General features: G+C 40.4%; 1 protein-coding gene across 8 annotated transcripts in view; it reads right to left on the bottom strand.

The window, feature by feature from the left end:
• Positions 1 to 12,678, bottom strand: part of camta1a (calmodulin binding transcription activator 1a) — a 289,606-nt gene extending 276,928 nt beyond the window's left edge. For 7 of the 8 annotated variants that reach the window (XM_034211027.1, XM_034211025.1, XM_034211024.1 and 4 more), the window contains exons 1-2: positions 12,460 to 12,678; positions 8,740 to 8,841 (exon numbers count right to left, since the gene is read on the bottom strand). In XM_034211027.1, the coding sequence (XP_034066918.1) occupies positions 8,740 to 8,841; positions 12,460 to 12,484 (127 nt within the window). In that variant the 5' untranslated portion in view covers positions 12,485 to 12,678. The remainder of the gene's footprint in view (positions 1 to 8,739; positions 8,842 to 12,459) is intronic. The other variant, XM_034211026.1, reaches the window with a different exon arrangement.
• Between the last annotated feature and the right edge of the window lie 1,663 nt (positions 12,679 to 14,341).

Below are 14,341 nucleotides of genomic sequence, written 5' to 3' on the forward strand. Positions count from 1 at the left end.
TCTGTGGTATTCGCAATTTCCATCTGTACGTATAATTCTGCGTGTACACCCTGTTTTATAAGAGCTGTGCAGGTATCTCTAATCATTCGCTCTGCCCAATTAAGAATCACATACAGCATCTGCTCATAGGTAGCACCAGAGCGGCTTCACCCTCAGAACTGGAAAACACGATGCAACTGAATGATCAGAGTGGTACATGAGAAAAAAAGGAGGTTGTTTTTTGTGTAGACGCTGTGTAATCATAAAGCAATTTAAAATAAGCAAGACACAGTAGTCTAGCTTTTAGCAGGGCCTCATTTTCGTAATCTTTCACTAAAAGGCTCAAGACGAGCAAGAAAAGGTCGTAAATATTGAAGCCCACTCACAAATAAAATCTCAACGGATGCAAACTCAGATGCAGCATGGCTGAGTAGAAACCGGCAGACAGCAGTAGCAGCCTATACATATATCAAGAATTTAAGTTATCAAGAATAACTTTTATCCAATGACCTTTTCCCTCTCTGTCTGTGTCTGTGTATTCTCTTGTTCCGATTAACCCAGCCAAATCTTTTTTCTTGTTTTGTATCTATATCTACGCCGGGATCCGGAGTCGAGGCTGATCCTCTTGCTGTAGTCCTGTGTCTTGGATCCTCTATCCTGAGTTCTGGATTAAGTCGTGGACTTCGGGTCGTGGCTGAACCTGTCTCTGCGGTCCTGCCTTGGGTCTCGTCATGCTGCTTCCCTGATGGCTTCCACAGGATTGTAGCTGACATCCTCGTGGATTCATCTTCTTATTACAGACACATGCATTTCCTAACATTCGGTCTATATGCTGTAAAATGTATTATCTCTTCGATTTCCACACGGCATCTATTGCACGTCTGTCCGTCCTGGGAGAGGGATCCCTCCTCTGTTGCTCTCCCTGAGGTTTCTCCCATGTTCCCTTTAAACTGTGGGTTTTCTCTGGAAGTTTTTCCTTGTACGATGTGAGGGTCTAAGGACTGAGGGTCTGAGGACAGAGGGTGTCGTTTTTCTCATACTGATATTCTGAACAATATGTGCTGTTGTATTTGCTGTAAAGTGTCTCTACTGTAGGCTATTTTTATTATATGTACAGCACTTTGGCTCCACCAAAAATAATTTATAAATGTGCTATATAAATAAAACTTGATTTGATTTGATATGGCAAAGCTGTCTGCACAGATTATTCAGAATTCAATGCTGCTCCCTGACACACACCTCTATGACACCATTGAGACAGAGCTGAACTGGGATATGTCTCAAGTATGTTGAGGATTGTCTCACAGAGTTATAAATCTTCTGTAGGAGGATATGTCTACACAATCTGCCAGCAGGCCACAATCTTCTACACTGGTCATCGCACAATGTGCTTTTTTATATTTTTGTGCAAACTCTCTCTGCCTGAAGTATGCAAAAAACCACCTCTGTTCAGTATGCTGTGCACAACAACGGCAACATGCATTTTTCCTTTGAAATGCCAGTCTTGTATTTTTCAGCTAACAACCCCCCAGGCAACAGAGCCAGCTAGCCTGTGTAAACCCTGCAGGACTAACAAGGTGTTAACTGGCGTTCTCTTAATCCCTTAACCTTACATGGACGCCTCTGAAATCAGGTTACTGCTGAAACTGGGGTTTGATTACTAATGTGCAAACAAACGTGCAGAATGTGAAAAAGACACAACTCTATTATGAAGACACCTACATAAGAGCCAAATCTATATTCAGACGATATGTTCCCAGCAGACAGACTCCTTTACACTGGACACAATCTGTACAACGTTGTTTTGTAAACATGATTTTAAAAAAGCTTTTATATTCAAAAGTATGATTTACATTTTGAATAGTTTTACAAAAAGCATGTATTTTTTACCTGTATTACTAACTAACACAAAAAGCTAACAAATTGCAATGTATACACTGAATTAAATGTGGGAAAGTAGTTCCTACAATGCTTTGGAGCAAACTAGAAACTATAATGTTAATCCCAGTTTCTAGGCGTAGACAAAACATTTTTTAAATGTTTGCAATTTGGCACCGTTAACAGTAGCCTATGCCGAATTAGCGACTCCTGTTGGTAAACGTGGATGCAAATGTGCCTAATATCACAGGATTACGTTCATACTCAAATACAACTTTAAAACGTGGCGATTCTCAAGCTAGTTCTGGAGCTACAGTCAGCGTTACGTTTCTATACTTTCTTAGCAAGTTTATGGATATTCGGTGCATACTGATACTCGAAAAACTACAGTAAATCTTTATCATGTAGGCCTGTGTGTTCAGATTTAACGGAAGGGTTATGACTACGTTTTTAGTCGGAGTAAAGTTCCATATATTACCGCTGACGGCAGTAATCGCGGACGCTGATGTTTTGAAATACCTCGTATCCTGCATGATCTGTGCCACTTCCACTGCAACACCCTCAGGTGCTCACCGCGTTAATAAATGGTCCAAATCGACGGAAATATAGAAAAAAGTCGCCATTGTTTTCATAACAGCAACGTCCCTTCCACTTTACGCAGCCTCACGTATCCCTCCGCCAAACTCTCCTCAAAAGTTTAACACATTAAAATGTACCGTAACTTGCTGACTTTCATTGTTAACTATATAACCTATTCGTAGTGTCCTATTTCTAAGACATTGCTTCATGAAATTCAGCCTAATCATACAGACAAGTCAACTAAGTTTCTATGTTTTAGGCTAAACTGTGGAATTGTTTGACCGTAATAATAAAGTAATAAGTAATTTTAAAAAAGCTGTCTCGCTCTCTTTCATAATGAGAGAAGTGAAAAGCAGATTCTGATTTAAAAATGCAGGAATAAGAAAGAGCAGACAGATGTTCTAGTTTTATGTTAAATGTGTCCTTAATTTATGCAGGCAGACTTTATGATTTATGATTACCTAATTTAAGGTGTGTTTCTTTCCTCTAGAAATGATTTGTTGTATCTGTAATGCAATACAAATAGCCTAAGTATTTCTTAACTAAATGTTTTGATAATGTTTTATATCTGATGACTATTGGGATAATGCAATGAATTGCAATGATTTAGTCGCAGGCACTGATTCAAATGATTCACAGCCGAGTATTTATTATAATGACAGGCTATTTAGTGATCTTCGCTGCAAGATAAATATTAAGATTGGCTAATCTGCATTTTTATATTGAAACCTATGTATTTTTATAATATCCAAATTAAAGCAACTGTTCTCTTCTGATATGCTTTCCTGGTGTGTGTGTGTGTGTGTGTGTGTGTGTGTGTGTGTGTGTGTGTGGTGTGTGTGTGTGTGTGTGTGTGTGTGTGTGTGTGTGTGTGTGTGTGTGTGTGTGTGTGTGTGTGTGTGTGTGTGTGTGTGTGTGTGTGTGTGTGTGTGTGTGTGTGTGTGTGTAGCATCACCAGTTAAATGGACAAAGCACTTAGTGTAGCATTTATTTGAGGTTGAATTTTTCCGTGACATATTCATTATTTATTCAAGACAGACTGGTGTGGATGTTAATTTTGCTGCTAAATTAACACTTAACTATGCAGAGGAAAAAAGAAAAGATGGCAAACCAGGAAACTGTCCAGCCTGTTGACTCATATCGCCAACACATGGTCCATATAGTGGAGGCGTTTTAACAGCCTATAGTACATTAACATTAGATTATACACATTAGTTTGTAGCACTGCATTTATGCTTTTATCTATCTCGGACATGGATGCGTGTCTTTCCTTGAAGAACGGGCAAACTACTGTCATGTTTCAAGCAGTGCACGGTGCTGTTAAATAAACCATGTGTTTTAGATGTGGCACTTGTTTTTTTTAGATGCTCAGAGTTGGCCTTCTCTAATCTGGGAGTCCTTGTCTAACTTGAGAGGGGCATGTTTGTACACGAGAACGTTCCTTGCGAGGCTCTCAAAGCACACAAAAGGTGAACTCAACTCAACATCTCAACTCTTTGTTGAGTGCTGAGGTTTCTTTTCCACAGCATCACGCTCTCATAACTCTAAACACTTTTGTTCTTTCAGCTGCTATTTATCTACACTAATAGTATTCCAGCTGCTGCATGTCTACTGTTCCCTCCACCGGGCATTTCCACAGATTTGAAGCAGGAACTGTGAGTCTTCCAACAAAGTATTGCTTACTAATTAAAGATATGTCCACTGTGGCATGAAAATCCACATATACTGTGGACTGTGCTATAGCTGAGGAAAACATCTCTAGGGGGGAAAAGCTTGGATGCCAGATTTGGAATAGCTTTACAGAATATAGACGAGCTCTTACTAATCAAATTGCCTGATTTGATCGGTGATTAAACAACAAATTACCTACTGAAATCCGGCTTTGAAAATGTAAATGTATCCTCGTTTTTACCGGGAGATGATCAAACCCTGAAATAAACTCCATTTCTTTGCATTTTCTGGACTCCCCCTGTTAGGTTTCATATTTATTTTGGAGTAGAAAGAGCAAGCTTAATGACTGCTTGTACATTAGCCAAGAAAAGTACTATTTGATTGTAAAACTCTAAAATGCAACACAGACTGATACCAGGGCTTGTTATAGAGAGGATGTGCTGAGCTAGGCTGGCACACTGGAGCCAATTACATTCTACATGTTGATGAGTGAGCTCACATACAAAAGGATAAACTGGGCTATAGGTCTGCAGCTTTCATGTTGCCTTTACTGTGCAGCCTGTGCCCCTTCATAATTCACATCCCCCTCCGTCAAATGCGTTTAAAGATACATATTTCTGTCTGCTGATGTTTGGATTATCACTGATCCTGGCTGCTAAGCAAACACTTTGGCCAAATGTAAGGGTATCTGTCATGCTAGCTTGCTTCTGCCCCACCCTAGAGACGAGCGCGAGGGTCATGAGACTGGAAAGGCTGACAAAAACAAATCTTTAATCAATATCCGAGCCCTGAAAGCAAAACCCTCTCTCTTCCGTCTCTGTCTCACAACGCTCTGGGAGTGACAGTTTTTCTTTTTAATCTGTGCCCACATTGTGGAGAAATTGCAAGCTAATGTTTTGGCTATAGATCATTCAACAAATCGCTGCTGGCGGTGCATATCCAAAGTAACCGTTTGAATGTAAACATTTTCCACAACAAAACAGTGGCTAATATGGCTTAAGGATGTGAGGAGCAGTGAAACAGTATCTGCTCTCTAGTAGCTATACCTGAAACACGAGGGCGGTGGATCACAGAAGAACAAGCAGTCCTGTGGATAAACATTTGGCTCTCTCCGTCCAGCGAGAAGAAGGGCTGTGAAACTGAATTAGGCCTATGGCAATGTCTCTTATCATTAGGTTGGATGACAGCCATCTACTGGGCTGGACCGAAAAAGGCCTCTTAGAGTTTAGCTCTAAAATTAGCCCAGTCAGCTAAATACGCTTGGCTCAGACATAATTCATCAACTGGGGAGAGACATTTTAAGATACCATAATAAAAAAAACATCCCTAATCTGTGGCACATACACTGTAGCCAAGCAATACATTATAACAGTGAATGATACTGTGTGTAATGATGAGTAAATTAGTGTACTTTTTAACATGCATTGAAATCATACCAAATCTAACCCATCACTTTAACATCATGAAGTATTTTGGGTGATTATATTTGAGCTAAAATAAGGTTTATTTGTCAACATGGAATCATCTTGAGGATAAAATAAGCTCTATTGTTTCACCTGGTGAGTAAGCTAAGAGGCAACAGATATTTTTGATGATATAATCCCTGTATCATATTGACAAGTCATGCAGTCACAGTGAAAGACAGACACAGTCAAACATCACTTTAAATCATTATACATCGCTAACAGGGGATTTGAAAGAAACAGTTTCTACAGTCTGTGAAATGCGTGGATATGGTGAGAAATATGAAAAATATATACATTCAAACAGTCCACATGTAGTGTGTGGGTTGTGACATGCACTTAGTATAATAACCAGATCTATGAGAGGCGAGATGTCAGACCAGTTCATGACATGAGTGATTTAAAGCTTATACCAGAGGGGCAGTGACAGGTTAACATGGTGAAAGCAGTTACAAGGTGATGGCAGATGAATGAAAAAAAAATCTAGACAAGAAAGGAAGGATGTGGTCAGACGTGAAGCGGAGATGAAGTCAGGCAGACAAGGTGCAGTGGTCAACTGATGACATGCTGTCAATTAAAAGCGATCAATCAGGTTGTGAGGTGTGAAAGAAGAAGGAAAGGTAAAAGGGGGGTTTAACCTGCAGGAGACTATTGCCATGGCATTTACAGTAATGGGATATTCTCCCCGCAGACTTCAGATCAGGACACTTTCCTGTGATTCAGCTCAGCCCTAAAATGTGTGATTTATCATTTGCCGCCACGACTTCCAGGCTCATTTAAAATAGGCAAAGTTCATCATAAAAAAAAATCGAATTAACTTCATTTAGTTTTAAAAATATGGAAAACATAACTTTGTTACTGTGAATTATATTCGATTTGACAACATATAAAATAGCCCTAATTTCAAGAGGCTTAAAAACGTCGCAGGACTGTAATAATTTGCATAGACCTTGAATTTCTACACCATTTATTTGATAATGTATCTACGAGTGAGACTGGGGCCACTAGTGAAGAGAGCACTTGATTAGACTGAAGTCTTTACGGAACTACGTGTGGGAGATTCTGAGCCGGGCTTTACTACAACACAGGACCATTTAGGCAGTGTCAGATTTCCCTGGCAGTAATCAAATGATTGGCCCACAGTCCAGGGGCCGAGCTCCCCACCCCCCGCCTGATGGCTCCTGATTGAGAGCGAAGGATGTAGACTTAAAATACCCATGTGGTCGTGTGGGACTAGAAACCAATTATCTTCATCATTTGCCCTATGGTCTGTTCGATAACACTCTTACAGTACAGACAGTGAATTTACAAATCGCCCACAAGCAAATAAAACCGAACTTGTGTTGCTATGATACAACTAAACTACAACAAAGAAAGCGTTACATGGCTTCTAGCTATAGTATGTGGGATTGACCTGCAACACACACAACAGCTGTTTGTAAAAGAAACTAAATGTGTTTGTTCTCCTCCCAGTGAGAAGATCTTGACACCATTTGTGCTCAATAATATGCTTCATAATTCACACTCACATTGTTAACGTTCCCTCAATCCTGCGTGCACTGCGGCTCAATTTGCTTATAATAGTCCAGTTTATTATAGTAAAATAAGGGAAGACTGTCAAAAAGTCAAACAGCTAAAAAAGCGTAGGCCTATTACTGGAAGTTCAACAAACATGCACACACGGTTAACTGCCTGCAACAAACTGAAAATGACTCTTTATGTGTTTCCAGCCCTCTCCAAGCCCACCCATCCATAAAAATCCCATCTCAAGGAGAGCAGAGGTGAGGTCTCTCTCTTTCTCTCGCTCACTCCCCCTCTCTGCTGCTCTTCCACTTTCTCCCTCTTGCTTACACATGCACACAAACAAAGCCCTTCTTTCTGTATCATAACAACTCCCACGATTACTCAGATCAATGGTTTACCTGCTGCTACAGAGTGTCCTGGTGAGGCAGGGGAAAAGAAGAAAAACCCTGGGGTGCACGCATTAAACAGGGTGTCTGACATGGGTACCGGGTAGTGTAATACCACGCAATAACATGGGGGGAAAGAGCAAGACCGGCAAAATGTGTTGTCAGTCACAGCTGTCACACTTGAGGGGGTAACGCAAAAGTCTATCAACTATGTTCCTGTTACAGTCTGCATCGCTGCCACTGCGTCATCAACCCTGTCTTTTGAAAAACAGTTGGTGCAAAAGAGCTCTTCCTGCAACACGTGTGGAGTCTAACAAGGGGTTGTGGTGGATTTCAGACTCTATTTAGAAATGACAATACATGAGCACACTTAATTACCCCTTTCTAGTCTAGATGTAGTCTTCCAGCGGTGTGGAGACGGGTGTATTTATTAACAATGATGGGGCTCCTTTTATGCTGTGAGCAATCTGCTTTACAGAAGACAGCTTTCCGATGTGTAAAGACAAAAGGCTAAGTTCTAGACACATTTCTAAAGAGGAATGAATGGAGATCCCGCTCAAATAAAATCAAGACTTTGGCCTATATTCCTGACTGATTTATTTGTGTTGTGGCAGAAAATATCACTTGTACACAGACTTGTAAGTGCTCTGAAGCAATTCCCACAGAAGCTGGTTTTTATAAGTCGTAAAAACCTCAGCTGTGTTGTCTTTGTTCCGTGCCCCTAGTCTACAGTTCTCATAGATCACATGTAATGAGAGGCAGACCAAACACTAATCCAAGCAAACAATTCAACGATACAGCAATGCATCAATATTTTTTGTCAGGCACTATTTGATCTAGCAAGATTTATTTAAGTCATACTCCTCGGTCGGGTCGTTTTTCTTTTTCCTCTATCAAGTGCAGGTTTAAGAGAAGCAGGAACAAAAAGGCAAGTACACGGCCATAATTGATGGCTCAAAGTGTAAGCTTTCTCTCGGAGGGTCTGCTCAGGTCCTGATCCCCTGGCCTCAACCTGAAACAATCACTCTTAGTTAACGACAACACTTCAGCTATTGACAGCGTGATCCCGTAAAGCAGACACTTCAATCAACAGAGCAGCCGGAGGAGGTGTTGTGTTGGGAGGGGGAAGGGGGGGGGGGAGGGGTGTCATGGGGACGGATGAAATCAAGAAGTAAATAAATGAATCAATGAATGAATAATAGATTGGCCAGCTAGTGGCTCTTTGGAGCAGCAATGCAGTATTAATAACTGACTCTTACTGTTCGTCTCTGTGTCATCACTGATACTCTTAGGTGGACCATGGCCAGCATAACACACTGCTGATCTGTACATTCGATCCGGATTACGAACTTTCTTCAGTCCTTCAGGAGGCAAAGAGAAAAGTAGAGGAAAATCGAGGAAAAGAAGCATTCTCAGCCTCCCAGCCAAACTCCCCATGCAAACATTATCAACAGACACTACACAGTATATTAAAGACATTTCAAACACACAAGAGCTGTTGGGTTAGTCGTCCTGGTGATAATATTGATTGTAAATCCCAGTGAATGTGTCTGTTGGCATTTAAAACAGTGAGATAATCCATCGAATGAACATTTGTTGTACGGTTTTGAGAAGTGCCACTGTTACGCTGACCTGCTTTGATCCGGGTCACGAACGCTCCTTATTGTATCAGTGCTAAACTTGAGGGATCAATACAGTCAATCAGTGGATGCCGCGCAGAGCCGTCAGTAAAAGTCTATTACAGGCAGCATTACAAGTGATCTGTCTCAGAAGCCGCAGACCGGACCTGCGTCCCATCCATCCTCACCTCACTGATTCAATTCAACGTCTGGAGGACAATAATATAGCGCCTGATTCAACACACAGTGGGAGAGCGAATCGTCCGACATCACGATGAGGTTAAATGCATCCTTCTTTAGAAAACAGCGCCGAAATATTGATACCATTGCTGCACAGGCACTTTTGTAACTTAATGGCTGACTGCGTGCTTACTTGATGTTTTTCTGCTGCTTCCCCCTGAACTGTGAGTGAAAAGATAACATCATGAAACTTTCAAAGTGAAATATTACTTCCAGCGTTGCTGAGGCAACAGGCCTAATCCTCTTCCTTTTCTTCTTAAAAGAAAAGTGTTCAGAGTTGTCCTAAAAGTTCATTTCCCTTGGATTCAGAAAAGCAGGTTTTACGTGTCAATAAACTATCCCATCATTGGTCTTGCATTTATGTGATTTTAAAATAATGTTATGTAATGTTTTACAGAGCAAAACTGTCCGTATCAACATTCAACTTCAGAGGTTAAAAGCATCAATATTTAACTTTAGCACAGTGTTTACTTTTGATCATGAATCCCAACACCACACAAGTGTTAGCAGAGAGCTTGTGTTTACTAAAGTGCTTGTTCTGTTTCTACAAAATTGGCCTTTAAACAGCGATATTTTTATGACTACACTCTAGTAGATTCATAAAACCATTGGCTGTACTTTCCTCCAGAGCAGTCTGAGTGTGAGATATCAAATGTGTTTTTTCAGTGCCCTCTAGGCCTTGTACTTAAAGTAACGGACACAGTGCTTTTCATGAGTGTGAAGAGCAAAAGAAACACCCTCAAGGGTCCTGACAATCATTTAGGCTGGAGAGGAATACCCCAGGATGTAAACATTACATTAGTGAGTGAGACTGGGCCGTGGCCCTTGGGTTTAACACAAGATGTAACCCTCAGTTGTTATGGGCCATCAGAAGACCTGCCAAACGTCTGAGACAATTCAGATCTGCCTGCATACCACAAGGACAAAAGGTTACACCGTTTATCTCTCCACGCGACATCCAGGGACATGTCATGTTCAAACTGTCATAGTGATGTATTTTTAAACAGCATGCTCTACATTCATGAATTAAGAAAACGGGATGCATGAGCAAAGACTCAGCATGACAGCTGTGTGTAAAAGCTTTAAGGGCCACGTTTGCATGAGTCGACATCACATTTATGTCAAGGTATGAAGCACTCTCTGTTTCTATGCTGCTCCTCCTCCTTTGTCCACTGACCGGCCTCACAGGAACACTGAAAATAACTTCCCCTGCTCAGCAATGGGACTTTCAAGGCAGGGTTTTTCAGTGAGAGCTCCCTGTGTTGGAGAGCCGTCGAGATGAACAACTGGAGCCTATTTGTTAAGTTCAGCTCAGTAGATGAATACATTAGGACTATACGCCACAATGAAGACATTACTATCATAAAGCAGATGTCTTTATTTTTTGTTATAGCCACAAACAGATTCCTCATATAGTTAGGTGTGTTTTTGTAGCTCAATAGCACCCCCTGGTGGGACTCTGCTTGGTGGTTGGCACACTGACATCCAAACAACTGAGTTCAGCCTTTTATCGTTTACCCTCATATAGACAGAGGTCATTTGTTTACTGCTATTTTAAACATAAAAGTGGTTCTACTTCAAAAAGACTTCACTTTTAAGGTTATTGACACCAAACTCTGAAGGAGGTCTATTTACTTTTGAAGCCTGCAACACTACTTATGAACAGCTCAGAAACAGCTGCACCTATAAGGAGTCTTTTTTTTCTCGCACTCAAATTATGCAAACACTTTTCAGGTGCAGGATGAGTCTTTCGCTCCACTTCAAGTTCATTCAAAAATATATATATAAATACCCCAAGTTTAGGACATACTGTTTTAATGACATACCATTATACTCAATTATGTCAATCAAAAAACTAAAGTTAAACAGTTCAAAGTATGATGACTATAACAAAAAAAGAACATAAACAGGACATTTGAATTAAACATGCACAACATCTGGACAGTCTTTAGTCATTTCAATACAAATCTGGCAAATGCATTTTAAGGTTGATTTATGCTTTTGTATCATCTAAGAATGTCAGCCCTTAACTCTTTCCAGTTGAAATACTAAGCTGAAAACTACTCCCTTTAGCATTGATGCAATACATCTTTTATATTTTCATATAAGCTTAGTTACTCACCAAAAAATTCCATTGGCCTCTCTGAATGAGAACAGATCGCTTATGCATATGTTTTGCTATAAAATATCCCATAAAGAGGAAATAATTAAGTCGAGTGAATGTAATGTTAAGTCAGTGAGCCGTATGAAATAGGCTGAGGGAGAAAGTCATCATTTTGTCCCTATGTGTAAAGTAGTGTTAGGAGCAGCTGCTGGAAACCCTCTCCATCCTCCTGCTTCCTCTGTGTGATGGCATTTCATTTCAAGTGCGATAGGGCATTGCGAGCGGAGCGGGCATTACAACGTTGTGAAGCCCGTGTCTCGAACCAAATATAGGCCAAGTAGTAGTCTATAATTGGCATTTGGACAAAAATAAATATCCGCTTATGTAAAAAACAAAAAAAAAGACATCACTTTTGACTCGCAAACACTATTCGCTGAATGCCAGCGCTTCAAGGAAGAACTGAACGAGCCTCTCTAAGACGGAGGAATATAAAACACAAAAACATTTTAAAAGAGATGTTCAAATGATCATTACAATGCATTCAAAACATCCTGCACATAACGATTGAAGAAAAGAGCCGTGTTGACAGATAAACTGACAGAAGCAAGCCGCTTTTTTAAAGCTGGGTAATAAGGGAAGAAGTTAGTCGATGCCAATGACATGTTGTCATTAACTTAGCATTGTTGTTAACAACTTGAATTTGCTCGCCTTTAGACAAGAATTGCGAGCAAAATAAACGCGTTACTTTTACCACGCGGACTGTTTGTCCCCGTGGCGTGCTTTAAATGTGGGCTACGATGGGAATAGTAGCTGGCTAGAATGCAAGCTAATATTAGCTGGCTAGGTGATGTCTCCACGTTTTAGCTGCCTTTTCGGAGGAAAACAGCGGAGACGTTTTCTACACAAAAATTCTCCACTTGTCCTCGCGTCTGTGACATCTTCCGCACAGAGTTGCAACTGTTCTAAAATCACACAGCGGTCATACTAGTAAATTAATCCCATTATATTTCTCTTACCTTCCGGCTTGTTTTCGGCAGCCATTTCCCCTTCACGCGCAACATCCTCCTCCTCCTCACGACCGTGGGTACCACGCGCGTGCACGGCGAGGACAGCACGAGGAGGGACCGGAGCAGCAGCGGCGAGTCGGTCCGTCCGAGTAGAACTTACTATTGGCTGCGAGAGGAGACTGACAGAGAGGATACACAGCTCAACTCACCTTCACACACCACCAGCCTGCTTCTGGTTTTTTACAGGGAATTTAAAACAGCTCAGAGGCGCTGCATGACGCTCCTCTTAAAAGAAGGGGACGCAGTGGTGTAAAGTAACTAAGTACATTTACTCAAGTACTTAAGTACAATTTTGAGGGGTTTGTACTTTACTTGAGTATTTCAATTGTTTGCTTCTTTGTTCTTGTACTCTACTTAAATTGAGAAGTAAATAGTGTACTTACTTTGTATACATTTAGTAGCCTATACTTTGCAGATTTGGATTAATAATGAGAAATATAATCAACCCTTAAATATGACTAGTTACACCTGAAGCTACCCAGTACTCAAAACACATGATATGACACTGAAATGGGCCAATCTGCATAATGAGTACTTTTACTTTTGTTAATTTATCTATATTTTGATTAATACTTTTCTAATTTAACTTGAGTAATATTTGATTGCAAGACTTTTACTTGTAACAGAGTATCCCTACACTCTACTTGTACTGCACCTCTAAGGAGACGTTTTATTATATTAAAAATAAAAGAATTAAGGCTCAGTAGGTGACGCTGCATGTTTTAATTTAAACTAATTAGACTGTAAATACCAAATGTTTGTCTTTGAGCCGTCCCACTAAAGTTGTTTTACACTGAATAAACCATTTTACTCCTAAGTGACAGAAAACGTTGAGATTAGTCTGTTGATATTAGGCTAATTAGACGACTAACTGTTTAATGGCCTTCATTAAGTTTGTTTTTAATGTAAGCTTTCATCAGAGCTGCTGATCTAAACTGATAATTGAGGTCTTCACTGATAACAAGAAAACTCTCTGCGGATACAACATTTGCATATTTTATCCTGTTAATCATCCATAACAGCAAATACGTTTTAAGTTTGTCTTGTTTTTTAATGTAATGTTAATTGTGGTACATTGAATCAAATCAGTAGCCTATGACATGTGATTATTGGATAGTCTTGGGAACATAGCATAATACAAACTACCAAAACAACACTGCAAACTTCTCAAACAGTACTGATTGTCTGCACTGTCTATCAATCAAGTGTTCAGATGTCAGTCTACATTTGAAAGCCTGGGGACGAGTTTGTTCCCTATTATCCATGTCAAACTGATTTCATACTGCCGTACAATGATGCTGAATGCTGCAGGCAATACTAGAAGATGTGGATCCGACCATAAGAAAACAATATAACATAAATACTTTAGGTACTGGGGGGTCGATGTGATGCACAGATGTGAAGAACAACTGCTTACATTTACTTTAATTCTGCTCACTATGCCATTAGGGTTTCTAACTTCCATCAGTATGGCGCAGTAGCATTTAGGCTTGACAATAGTATGGCTACGTTAAATGAACACAGGCAATCTAATTACACATCATTGTGCTTAATAGGCTGTGCTGTTGGCACTCGCGTCAACTACAGCACTTAAGGACAGCCTTCACCCTGCATTAACAGGCTGGTGGCCGTCAGTGCTGAAACGCAGTGTTTACTGGTGGTGCTGAAAGGACAGCTCCTCTGCTGCCTGCCGCTCGTGCCCCTTTGTATACCTGCAATGGCTTTGTTGTGGTTGCACAGAAAGTAATGAACTAATGAAAGACTAATGCAGTTTAATCACCCCTAGCCTAAATTGTTCCTAGGTGGATAGAATGCAGATAACATTGTTTTA

The sequence above is a fragment of the Gymnodraco acuticeps genome, unplaced genomic scaffold (genome assembly GCF_902827175.1).
Source record: "Gymnodraco acuticeps unplaced genomic scaffold, fGymAcu1.1, whole genome shotgun sequence".
In the NCBI taxonomy this organism is placed as follows: domain Eukaryota; kingdom Metazoa; phylum Chordata; class Actinopteri; order Perciformes; family Bathydraconidae; genus Gymnodraco; species Gymnodraco acuticeps.